We start from the raw sequence: 13,810 nt of genomic DNA on the forward strand, positions 1-13,810 counted from the left end.
ATGTACTGTAAGAGAATATATTATCAATGTACTGTAAGAGAATCTGAATTTATTGTTTGTTGCTGCTTTAAAAGGTTGATTATTGATTATAGTAATGATTGTTGACTAATTGTATAAATTGGATAATTGCCTTCTTATCCAATCGCCACTTGCTCCACACCTGATCCCAGCTGGGTGAAGTTGGAGGGTGGGCATTACCACCTGCTCTGCCCTGATCCCAGCTGGCTGAAGGCTGGGGATGGGCATTGCCACCTGCTCTGCTCCTGATCCTAGCTGGATGGCAGTGCCCTCTGGAGGCGCACCCATGTAGGAAGTGAATTGCTGGGAATATGGTTTGCCCCTTATATAGTAGGATAGGAAAACTATCTGAGGGGCTGGGGGAGGGTCATTTTTTAAGAAAACTCCACCAATTTTTCAGGGAACCTATTCCTGCCTGTCCTCTAAAGACCTCCCAAGTTTCAGGAAGATTGGACCTTGAAGTCCAATTCTGTGGGCCCCTGAAGAAGGTACCACCAGCCATTCTCCGTTGTTTTCTGTATGGGAAAGATTACCCAACAGGCTCTGAAGCAGAAACACACAGGAGCAAAGCTGCAGGTGGCCAAAGTCATACTCCCAAATTCAAGATGAAGCTCAATAGAACCAAACTGAAGCGAAGGGATGGATGGAGTCCCCCCAGTGAATGAAGGGAACCAACATCAAATGAGAAAATCATGTCCAAATAGAGAGTTCTGCCCAAACCAAACTGAAGCAAGGAATACTGTTGCAGTTTAGCTCAGCTGAACCAGTGTCACTCACAGAAGCCAGGTAGACGAGGAGAGCACCTGCACAGTTTGGCCACTTACTGTTCCCTCCCTCCCTGATCCCCCCTCCTGCCTCTGCCTCACTCCCCCTCAAGAGAAGCTCAAGAAGGAGCCTTATCTGGAGGTCTAGATCCAAGTTCCCAGATCAGATCCTGGATACTCTTGATTTGATTCTGGAAAACCAGATTTATTCAGATGGGCAAAAAATGGATTTTTCTCGAATCCCAGATACAGATTGCACCCCCCTACTCAGAACTTAAGGATGGGCTTGCTAGATCCTCCGCCATTGCCAGTCAGCTCTTACCACAAACACACACAAATACATGCTTTTTGAAAAATACTTTTGCTTGAGGAGAAGGTAGGAGACAGGCAGAGAAGGCTGGTGGTTTATGAGTCTATTATGAGGTAGGTGGCCTGAATTGTATTTGTGGGCTCATTTTTTAATGTGCGCAGGATGATAACCCTTAAGTTTTCCAGTTACTCCTCTTCCCCCACTTTCAAAATTTGGTTGCACCACTAATTCACGTGGCATGGAAAGAACAGTCCCTGTGAAATCAGTTGCCGTGTCTTTAAATGCTGGGGCAAGGCCTGATTATCGTTCCCCTGATCAGGCACTTCTTGCATTTCACAAAGTGTGCATGTATACAAATGTGCAAATATAAACACCACTTTGTTATAAACTCTTTCATTTCTTTATGAAAGTCCATGGTGTGTGAACTCAAAATTGATTTAACTCAAAAATATAAAAGTGTATCACAGCATTGTCTTAAGGAGCTTAAAAACAGTAATATGGTATTGGAGCTCTAATGGGAAAATCTTTTCTTCAAAACCATAGAATATGTGTGTATCCCAGCATGATTTGTTATCTTTCCGCTGGGCCTGTAAGACAGAGCTGTTCCACCAGGCATATGGTTGATGCGAGGCGGTGGCCCCTAGCCAGGGGAGTACAGCACATGCCCTCCCTACTAGTGACACCCTCCATCTCTCACATATTTCTCTGCCAAAATGCTCTGGAGATGGCTAAAAAGGCGGTCAGCTAGATCATTGTGCCACTGTGTTTATATATATATATGTATTTTAATTATGATATTTAAATGTTTTATGGTTTTAAATCGTATAAATTATGAAATGTAATTTTAAATTTGAGTTGTAATCTGCCCTGAGCCTGCGGATGGATGTTGGGAGGGTGGAATATAAATCAAATATAAATAAATAAAATGTTTATAAGATGATATATTGATGGTACCTAATGCCGAAGAAAATAGCATATGGGAACAACAAAATGTCAGACAAGTGTTGGAAATGTAAAAACCATGGTTCATTATATCATATGTGGTGGACCTGTGAGGTAGCAAATCAGTTCTGGGGAGATATTACAGAAGTTATGACTGAAATTTTACAAATCCCAATAAATAAGAACCCAGAACTGTTGTTGCTAAATCTGAAATTAGAAGAGATTCCCAGGCAACAAAGAACTTTATTATTCTATATGACAACAGCGGCAAGAATTTTATATGCTCAGAAGTGGAAGACGCAAGAAGTACCATCTATTGAAAATTGGATACAAAAATTGCTGTACATGGCAGAAATGGATAAAATGACAAGAAAGTTGAGAGAACAGAATCCAGAAGATGTATTGTCGAAGGCTTTCACGGCCGGAGAACGATGGTTGTTGTGGGTTTTCCGGGCTGTATTGCCGTGGTCTTGGCAAGACCACGGCAATACAGCCCGGAAAACCCACAACAACCATCAGAATCCAGAAGAATTTCTTAATGACTGGGGTAAACTGAAACAGTATTTGGAAAAGAAGTGGGACGTAAAGGGACAATTATGGTTGTGAGATAACTATTAATTTTGCGGAAAGGAGGAGATACTGATCTTTACAAGAGAAGAGAGGATATAAGTTAGAAACATAATGTAACTGATAGTTTGATGTTAGGTTTTGTTCAATCTAATATATATTATCTATTTTACTAGTGTGTTAAGATAGTTAAGAATAGAAAAGGGGATATAAGTAGTAGATTCAGACAGTGGGTTGGAAAACTGTTGGAAGTCTTAGATTAAGGGGGGAGGGGAAAGGGTGGGAGAATATGGAAGTGAGGGTTTTAATTGAAAATCTGTAATATTAATTTTAAAAGCATTGCATCTTCCAGTATTTTGTTTTTCTGTGCAAAATCATATATTAAAACTTGAGGCTTAAATAATGACATTAGACAGGGGTTAATCCTATTATCTGTCTGGCTTATTTAAGAACAACAGGTGGTCTTCATGAACCTCTCCAGTTCGAGAGTCCTTTAAGCAATTCATACTGTGGCCTTTCTTTGTAGTTTCATTCACCAGGGCCTAGAAAGCAACACAAGCAAACTAGAACATAAATGAATACAGTTTCCTCTTGCACGGTGTTTCCCGTATCCAGGGCTTTTTTCTGGGAAAAGAGGTGGTGGAACTCAGTGGGTTGCTCGCGGAGAAAATGGTCACATGGCTGGTGGCCCCGCCCCCTGATCTCCAGACAGAGGGGAGTTTAGATTGCCCTCCGCGCCACCGAGCGGCAATGAGGGCAATCTAAACTCCCCTCTGTCTGGAGATCAGGGGGCGGGGCCACCAGCCATGTGACCATTTTCAAGAGGTTCCGGAACTCCGTTCCCCCGTGTTCCTGCTGAAAAAAAGCCCAGCTTCTGACTTATGGAGAGCATTCCAGCTGAAAAAAAGCCCTGCCTGTGTCTGTGTTAAGCTTAAACATAATCAAGAGCTACATGCATCTGCCTAGTGGAATTTGTGCCTTTGAATGGTAGACTACAGAACTGTATCAGAAAGTGCTTTTGAAACTCCCACAGTTTGAAAAGCAGTTTGCGTGTGGGATGGTTGACTGATCTTTGAAAGACATAAGACAGAAGTTTCTTTGTGCACATGGAACTTGTTCATTGGTTCCTAGCCTATAAAAAAATTGGATACAGTGCTGACTACAATTGTCAAAGGGTTACATGACAATTCTGTATCTAATAACTTCATTGGTAAGTGGTGGGCAGGGGGTTCTGTGAAGGATTCTGAGAACTGTATTTGGATCCCTACTATTTCCTTTTGTAGACTCACTGGCCACACTAATCCATGTTTTTGCAACCTCATGGTTGGACTACTGTAACACACTCTGTTGGGCTGTCCTTGGAGACAGCTGAGAAACTGCAACTGGTTCAGAATGCAATAGCCTCGTTTTTGTCGTGGACTAGCCAGTGGGAATATATCTTGGCTCTTTAAAACATTGGCTGCCAGTGTGTTTCCAAGTTCAATTCAAGGTGTTGGCTTTGACCTTCAAAGCACTTAACGGCCTAGGACCCACATACCTGAAGAACAGCCTCTCCCAAGATATCCCTGTGTCCCACTTAACATGGCCCACTTGGCACCTACTAGAGCCTATTCTTTTTCTATGATGGCTGCCATCTTTTGGAAGGGACTCACTGCAGATATGGACGTGGGAGGTTGTGCCATCCTTGGATTTTTAAGATCCTTATTTTAAGAACTTTTAGTGGAGTTTAAGCTGCAGGCATTTTCTTGAGGAGAGTGTTAATGTGATTTTATTGTCTAGCCTGCTTTTAATTTTAAGTTACAGGGAAAGGCAGGGGATAAATATTTTAATAAAGAACTATTAAATGTAACGAATATTTTTTAATAATACTCCATTTTCATGATTGTGGCTCCCTGTCATATATAATCCTGACACTCTGGACAAGAGTGTTAGGATCGTATTTGAGTCTCGCCTGAGATAATCCATTTTGAGTCCCAGAGGAAGCCAGCCCTCAGTCCATGGGTGCCAAAGATAGACAGCATAGTCCAGGGCAGACAGGGGTGAAGTTCCACAAGGAGTAAGTGATGGCCGAGGTGCAGGCCATCTTGTGGTGAGTGCTCAGTAAGGTCTGCTATGGTAACCAAAGGGGGCTTTGAAGCAAAGAGCTCAGTCTGCAAAGTTGTGTCAAGAGGAGCAAGCTGGCCATGTAGGACCTTGGGTTTGGGCACTTTGCTATAACTTAGACACATGCCAAGTGCCTTTCGGAGTACATGTGCTTAAGTATGTGCTTAATTGTGCAATCCAATGAAGAGTTACTCCTCCCTAAACCCATTAATTCCTTCTCTCCTAGTGACGTCAGCGGGACTTTGAAATCCTTTGCTTGGGTATAATTTTGTCCTTAGTTTCATTATTCTAATATCTAGGAAGCCAAGCCAGTGCTTAATAGTAAACATTTCAGGCTTCTTATTAGGGTATCTCCTTATATTTTGTTGCTGAAGTGTACTTGATACATAGGGAGAATATATCTGAGATTCAGATTAAAAGGGTTTGTTTGTGCTTAGACTTGCCACAGGTGATTAGATCAGCCTCTTCAGCAGAAATGTATTAGTTTCAGAAGTGTGGGTTGTATCCAGTGTAAATTGGCAGTTTCTGCTGATTCTCCCTTCCTACTTCAGATCCCGTGCATGCCATGTCTCGCTATCCCCGCTATCCACCAGGAGCGCCCGTTTCATGGAGATCCGTGGGAGGAGGGAGGCAGGGAAGTTCCGTTCTGTTCATACTCATAGAAGATTCTTTCTGGATCCAACCTATGTGAATTACCAATCCAATCCAAGCAAGCCCTTATTGGCATATAGCCTATGTGAATTACATGGTATTTTTTTAAAGATTGGACAAATCATTTTTTATTTAAGATTGTTCTGTAAAGAAAAGCTTGCTTTCCTAAAGATATAGGGAAAAAATCAACATATTGATCTTTACTTATCTCTTAAAATTATAGATGGAAAGAAATACACTAAAATTCTGATTCTGATTCCCCCCCTCCCCTCAGAGTTATGTTATATCCCTAGAAGAGAGCGTCCTAATCCTTGAACTCTAACCTTCACTAAAGAAACTGAACTTTTTATCTTATGCTTAAATTTGAAGTTCAAATAGCTTTTCACATTCATTCCTATAGTGAGCTCACAATCCTAGATTTTCTAATCAGAATCACATTTTAGAGAAGACTTCCAGTAGAGGCTGTTCAGTTGGGTCTGTATTAAACATCTCGTTGCCCCTCTTTGGATAGCCTAGTTGTCATACAATGGTGCTATCCAAAGAATGTGTTGAAGATACTCTTAACAACAGCAACAACAACAACTGCACTTATATACTGCTCTTCTAGACAGATTAGTGCCTCACGCAGAGCGGTGAACAAGTTAGTGTTCTTATTATCCCCATGATAGAGCTGGGGAGCTGAGCCTGAGAAGAGTGGCTTACCCAAGGTCACCTACTGAGCTCATGGCAGAAATGGGATTTGCACCAACAGAGTGCTGATTCGCAGCCAAACCACTTAACCACTGCGCTGCGCAGGTCTTAGGGACAAAAGGTATGAATTTATGCTCTCCTGATTGTTTCTGTAAAGCAGAGACAATAAATGATGGCTCTTGGGCTAGGTCTGAATAGGGTTTCCAACCTCAAGGTGGCACCGGAAGATCCCTTGCAACTAATCTCCATGTGAGATCAGTTCCATGTGAGATCAGTTCCCCTGGAGAAATGGCTGCATTGGAGGGTAAACTCTATGGCAATATACCCTGCTGAGGTCCCTCCCCAAACCCAGCTCTCCACAGACTCCACTCCCTAAACTCCAGGAATTTCCCAACCTGTTGTTCGCAACCTTAGATATGACCACTGGAAATGGTTGTGTCAGGGACCCCAGGGACCCGACACATTCTTAGTTGAGGCTTGTTAACAACTTTTTCTCAGCTTCACTTAATGGGAGAAGAACCAAGGAGTCTTCCATTCGTTATATAAATGAAATGTGATTTTTAATGTTTTATTTGTATAAATTTGTGTTTTGGATTAGTCATTGCAGTCTCAAGTGAACAGCACTTTCTCTTAAGTCATGGTAGGATATGAACTTTCCTGAGTCACAGCTCACTCCTGAAGAAGTGAGCTGTGACCCACGAAAGCTCCTACCCGACCACAAATTTTGTTACTCTTATAGGTGCTGCTGGACTCTTGCTCTTTCCTACTGCTACGGACAGACTAACATGGCTACCCATCTGGACCTTCCATAAATGCATCCAAATAACTATTTATTCAGAATGAATGAGAGTCTTTACTTCTGTGAAGTTCTGGGAACGCTGTTCCCAGACAGTCAGATGGGTTATATTTTAAACACACACACTTCCAGAGCCCAATCCTAAATTTTCCTCACTCTTTCCCCTTGTTTAGTGAAAGGCCTGTTGGGAAGACCTTGGGGAACCTTAGCCCAGTCCTTCAGTGGCTGTTCGTTTGTCCCTGTTCTCCCTCTGCCTCTGAAGAGCTGAGAAGGAAGCTTGTGGAGCTTTCTCTGTTTGGCTGCTTTTCTCACTGCTGCCTTAATGCTTGCGGATGGAGAAGGCAAGCCATTAATCTCCCCGGCATTACTGGACAGCCCCGCTGTTCTGCTCAAGGACAACTTCCTTCTCTCCCTCTTCTCCAGTTACCACACACATGCTGCACACACGTTGTTGTTGCTCAGCTCTGCGTTTTTTTGTCCAAATGTCTTTTTTTTTTAAGAAAAGAAATCTGGAAAGCAGAAACAGTTTGCTGCTGCAAGACTAGCCTTTTACATTTGAGGTCACCCACCTTGGCAAATCAGCAAGTTAATGGGCCTGAAAAGATTACCGTCCTTCAGAAAGATGTAAACACTCTTCTTTTAATGTAAGAAAAATGAGTTTGGATGCCTTTCATCTCCCTTTGCACAATCCAGATGTTTGGATCCTCTTTCAGTCCCATCACATTATAAATACATGATAAAATATGTAATACGCAAAGTGCAGATTTATGCCCGTGGCATGATGGTCGTTTAGTTCTCTTTCTCTGTATCTCCCCCACCCCACCCCCTGCACCTCCTCGTTTAATAGAAAAAATACCTTCAAATTTGTGAAGTTTCATATTGGATTATTTATACAGTGCCATTAAAAGCCATCTGTTTAAAACACCGTTTTTCAAATGTGCCATGTTTTAATCTCCGGTTTGTCTCAGTAAGGCTGCATGTCTTTTTGTCCACCCATTTACTTTTTTGCAGCTACAGACTAAAACAGCTAACATAGCTGACTGAATACGCATTTGAGATGGCTTGGCAATGTCCCTTGCTTTGAATTGTGATTTCTACTTGTGGTAACTGTCTGGAAAAAGGACAACAGAAACGGGACGGACATACTAGTACCCCCGTTGCAGTTACTCTTCAATTCACATCCTTCTTCGATTTGATGGACATTTCCCTCAAAGATTGTATTTATTAAATTCATAATTCTTAATTCATAATTCTAAATTCATAATTAAAGCATATTGTACTTCAGATAAATTCTTGTAACTCGAGGCACTGTCACTATATATTTATCGTAGTGGTCACTTTTCTATTGCTATTTATTGTATATAAGCCTATTGTGCTTTACTTATTGTATTTATTATGACTAATATTATCTGGTGACCTTATTGTTACATGGGTGACTTCGTATGCCTCTAAGTTCTCTTGGCAGCCTTATGTTTGGAGTATACATGAACTATTTATGGATAATGAAGATATGAGACTGTTCACACATTTTTTCCTTTATTTTATTTGCTTTATTTATGCTTTAGTTAGTTTGTCACGGGGCTCTTTGAGCTTTTCTCTTAAATACTTCCCGTGTTTCTCTCTTTGGATTTCTGATCTTCTGGGCATAGAGCAGGGGTCAGTGGAGGTGTAGGTGGGGGGAGGAAGTTGTGAATTTCCTGCATTATTCAGGGGGTTGGACTAGGTGACCTAGAGATCCCTTCCAACTCTATGATTCTATGACTCTCTGGCCAGTACCTGATGGTAGCTCTCATCTGTCTCAGCAGCGAAATCACAAAACAAACTAGGACTTTCTTGGATGTTAAAAATAACAGCAGCATCTCATTTCTCTCTCTTTCTCTCTTTCCCTGACAGGATGACAAGGACTTGGTACATGAATTTGTTGTGGCCGAGGGCCTGACTTGCTTAATAAAAGTGGGAGCTGAGGCGGACCAAAACTACCAGAATTACATCTTGAGAGGTACAAAGACTCCATTTGCTTCCATAATCAGCGTGTCTCCTTCTGCGGCCACCTGTTCCTTATTGATTAGCATATTGTATTTTTGTCCTGCTTTTTAGCTGAAGATTGGCCCCCTACACTGCTTACAGCAGGATAGATCTGAAATGCAGCTCTCAGCAGTCCACTTAGAATCCCAGAATCTGTTCGATGAGCTCCCTTCCAGGCGAGTGTCCCTAGGGTTGCACTGATAGCTGCCTCCTCTAGAGTTAGACCAGAGGTTCTTCTAGTTTTGTGGTTTGCTTTTTCCAGGTTTGCAGGTTAACAGCTGCTTCCCAAGATCCTTTCACTTCTGGGAATTGAACTTGGCATCTGCTGCACACAAAACCGATGCTCTGCCCCTGAGCCATGGCCTCTCTCCTATATAGCAATTAGAATAATTACAATATCATAAAATATTTCAGTCCCATCTCTGGTTATGTGAGGCAAAGAGGTGGAACTGGAGCCAGGCACAGCAGAGAGGTGCCCCGTTGTTGCCTCTTCATCCTCTGGCCTCAGCATGTGCAAATTGCGCCCGTCTATCTGTCACGGGTGTGTCATAGTCTTCCTCAAGGTGCAGACTTGATGTTTCTCCCCTCCCTCATTTCATCCACACAGCAACCCCGAGAGGTCAGTTAGGCTGGGAGGGAGGGACTGGCTCAAGGTCACCCAGCAAATTTTGTAGGACAGCTTCCAGCTGAGGACGACACTACCTCCTCCTCCTCCTCCTCCTCATGGATCACACAGAAATGTAACTATGGTCAGTGGATCGCCCAGGTTTTCAGTAATTTCTTATGCATTGTTCAAAAGGGGAACATCTGGTAGATGTACCATTGTCTATACAACCAAAGGCATTAACTAATTCCTGCAGCAATCCCACGAGATTGCTACAGTTAATCAGCAAAACCAGGAAAGAACTGCAGTATAGTTATTAATACAAAATTATATTTTCCATTTGAAGGCGAGGGAATATGTTCCTGGCAGGAAGCCAGGTTTTGGATGTGGGGGTGATGTGCTGGATTCTTTGAAAAGGGTGTTTGCGGTTGCTCAGATGGGAATTCTTTCTTGTGTCCAGGTGTTGAAGATCGTTTGCTTTAATCCCCAGGTGTCTTACTTGGGTCACACTGGACCACTGCTTTTATTTATTTAAATATTTATGCCCTGCCCTGCCTTTCATCAAGGCAGCTTACAAGTATCAATCAAAACGTTACATGTTAGAACCAAAATAAAATCACCCCCCGCCAGTCCCTCCCTCTCCCCTTAAAAGTTGCTGTCATTTAAACCCCCTCAAAAGGCCTGGCAAACAAATAAGCGTTGCTGTACCTCCTAAGGATTGACAAGGTGGACACTCCCCTCACCTCTTCAGCGTGAGGGTCAGGATGGGAAAATGCCCAGGCCCTGTCTGATGCCGGGCAAGTGGCTCTGAGTGGGAGGACAGCAAACAGGGGGCAGCCCTGTAGATTAGAGTTGGCACCCAGGAACACAGGGGAGGAGACAGTTCTTCAGATATGTGGGCTACGAAGGACTTTAACAGGCATGACCAGCAACTGAAACAAATTGGCAGTCTGTATAGCTGTTTTAATTTAATGTAATTTATTAGATTTCTTGCCCAACCTCCATGCAGGCAAGAACATTATACGGTAGCAGAGAGTGCCCTCAAGTCATACCTGACTTATGGCAACCGCTGGTGGGGTTTTCAGGGCAAGAGACTAACAGAGGTGGTTTGCCATTGCCTGGCTCTGCAACCCTCGTCTTCCTTGGAGGTCTCCCATCCAATTACTAACCAAGGCTGACTCTGCTTAGCTTCTGAGATCTGACGAGATCAGGCTCACCTGGGCTATCCAGGTCAGGGCCAACATTATACAGTGGTACAATAATACAGGTGAGACGTGTTCCCATCAGCTAACCTCTGACAATAATGCGTTCTGGGCAGCCCAACAGAGTGTGTTACAGTAATCCAACCATGAGGTTATCTGTCATCATGGCCAGATAGGCTGTCTAAAAAAAGAGAAGCATGTTGGTCAGCCAGATGCCGCTAACACAAGCTTCTCTTGGCCACAGTGCCAACCTGCTTTTCAAACAGCCATGCCGTGCCCACGAGCGCCCCTACAGCTCTTGACCTGCTGATTCCTTTCTTGCAGGTCATCTGTCCCTATACTAGGCAAGTACTGTGTGCTAATTTTCCATTATTGAAGTGTTTTGTATGGATGCACCTGATCAACGGCAGTGGTCCATTTGAATGTGTCTGTTTTTTAAAATAGAGGTTTCTCTGAAATTAGGTAAAGTCATCAATGTCAGAAATCAGTTATCAAAATGATTGGCATGCCAGACCTCGTTTTAATGTCGCCACATCTTTCATTTTCTGCTTTTACTCTGATGTGGGAACTCAAACAGCTTCGGCCTGAGCAGTTTCCACACTGCCTTAAAATAGCGGCAGGCTCCTGGACCGCTGGCGGTTTCTTCACGCGATATGAGCTGAAAAAACGCCCCACATCCGTTTTAAAGAAAACATTGTGTGAAGAAGCAGCCAGCGTTTCGGGAGCCTGCCACTATTTAAGGGTAGTATGGAAACGGCCCTGGTCTACACATCCAGCACAAACAGGTGATAATCAGAGGGCAGAATGGACTGTACCACTTCAGATTATAGGGAGGAATTATAGTCTTTTGATGTTAATAATGCCCTATAAGTGGAAATCTAGCACAATATACATAAGACTAGACTGGAAACTTTCTGTTTAATGTGCTGATTTTTAAAAATTTGCTGCTAGTTTTCACATCAAGGAGCAATAGGCATGTGACTGCTCTTCCACATTCAACCACTCTATATGTGCATTTTGGCCTAAATCTGGAGGCATATTCTGTTTGTTGCTTTTCTTTAATTAGCAAAAAGAAAAAGAAATAAGCCTGCTTTTTATATAAAATTCAGATAGACCAAGGATATTGTCTGTGTTACAGTAAAGAAGTCTGAGACAGCTGTTACTGTTTCTTGCAACTTTATGAAGGGACATTGCAGAATTTTGATTTTGCTTTATTAACCATCTGCAGGAGAAAAGATGGTAGTGGAATCATTTTTTAAAAGAGAATCAGTGAAGAAATTCTTAAACAATAATGTAATGATTTGCTGTTTGTTTTTAAAGCTTTTTAACCTTCACTTTTGGATGTTTAATCCAGCTCCTCCTTACTTTACCAAGGGTTGGCAGGTCCTCCGGCCCTCAAATTGGGGGACAGGAAGAAGTGCGGGGGAGGGGGGCAGGTCACACCAGGGGCTGATTTGGTAAAAATTGGCCTCCAGTCTAGCGTTGATGGCTGATTTTGACCAAATCAGCCACTGGCACAACTCCCTGCTTCTGTGTCATGCCAGAAATAACAAAATTCCCAGTGCAATGCAGAAGTGCTTCGGGGTGCATGGAAGCTTTTTGTGGGGTTCCCTGAAACATTCCTATGTCTTTTCCCCTCACCAGCCAGATGGAAGGTGACAGAGGGCAGAGGCTGGGAGACGGGGATCCCACTCCCCCACCGGAAGAATAAGATCCCTAAATTTACCTTACCTCACCAACACTCTTTTTATTTCCACTCACACAAAGCTTCAGGTATTCTCTACTTTACCCAAGTGTTTACCACGAGAACACTCTCCTTTTTGTATTTGTGTGACCTGTATATTGCTGCCTTCCCAAAAGTTTCTCACTGCCACTAAAGGCTCTCATCTCAGACCTCTTCGGTTTAACTGCTAACATAGGAAAGCTTGTCATAGATGGTAGTTTGACAGAATGATCAGTGTGTGAGGGTGGTTGTGAGGGAAAAAGGAATCTATTTTTTTCTCCTTAAACTAAGTGTGATGATTGCAGAGTTTTGATAAACGTATTGCCTTCAAGATAGTTCTTAAGCTTGGTGGTTTCAAAAATAATCATCTCTTCTTAAAGGTATATTGGCAGTTACACAGTCTAATTTTCCAAACTGATCTTCACTAAGAGAGTAAACTCTCTTCAAATCCATGCAGACGTTAGGGTTCCCAAATCCCTGTACCTTCCTGGTGGGAGGGGGGCAATCCAGTACATACCAGGAGGATCTTCTTTATGCGCGCAAAGAGCAAGCGTGCTCCCAACTTAGATGTGATTACATCACTTCTAGAAGTGACGTCAATGGCAAGCATGCTTCTGAGCTTCGTGTAGGGCCAATTCAACCTACTGGGGGCAAAAATTGACTCCTGTGAAGCATGGGAGCATGCTCACCATGGGCACAATGATGTCACTTGAAGAAGTGACGTCGTCGCATTCTGCTGGGAGCACACCCACTGCACGCTTGCCCTATAGGTTGTTTGCCTCCCAGGCCTACTCCTAATACCTTTTCCCCTGCTAGGAGAATGGGAACCCGATCAGATGTAGATCCGGTCGGACTTTTCGACACAGCTTGCCTGACCTAGATAGAATAATCTCTCGCACAGATATAACCAGACTCTCTCTCAGGCTTCCACACAGTTTTCTTGATTTAGGCAGAATCCTTTCTGTGAGGTAGACAAAGGCTGACTTAACCAGAATCTTTTGGCTGGCTAACTTTCTTTAAGACACACAGAGACATAGACTCTCCCCCAGGCTCCACACAGTTTGCCTGCTTTGCCCAGAATGATCACTTTCTCTCAGCACACTGACTAAAAACTGCATTTCATTGTATCCCTGGGGTACACCCCCCACCCAATCATATGAGACACATTCACCCACCCAGCCCCCCTCCTTCTTTCCTCAAAGGCCTGCATTTTAACTTACAGTTAATGCACTTGTTGTATATTACTGTATATGCCAATCTGAATTTTGATCTTAGATCATAATAAAACTGAACTGAACTCACAGTAACAATTATTAAAATCTTCTCATTAGCAAGCAGAAATAAAATCAAATTAAAGACATTACATGCAAAACGTTACTAATAATATAACTTAGTTGATGGTCAAACAGAATACT

General features: G+C 42.8%; 1 protein-coding gene across 1 annotated transcript in view; it reads left to right on the forward strand.

The window, feature by feature from the left end:
• The window catches only part of FHOD3 (formin homology 2 domain containing 3), a 472,076-nt gene that overhangs the window by 238,528 nt on the left and 219,738 nt on the right, over positions 1-13,810 (forward strand). The window contains 1 exon segment of the mRNA XM_054990826.1: positions 8,735-8,840. Within this exon segment, the coding sequence (XP_054846801.1) occupies positions 8,735-8,840 (106 nt within the window).

The sequence above is a fragment of the Eublepharis macularius genome, chromosome 11 (assembly GCF_028583425.1).
Source record: "Eublepharis macularius isolate TG4126 chromosome 11, MPM_Emac_v1.0, whole genome shotgun sequence".
Classification (NCBI taxonomy): domain Eukaryota; kingdom Metazoa; phylum Chordata; class Lepidosauria; order Squamata; family Eublepharidae; genus Eublepharis; species Eublepharis macularius.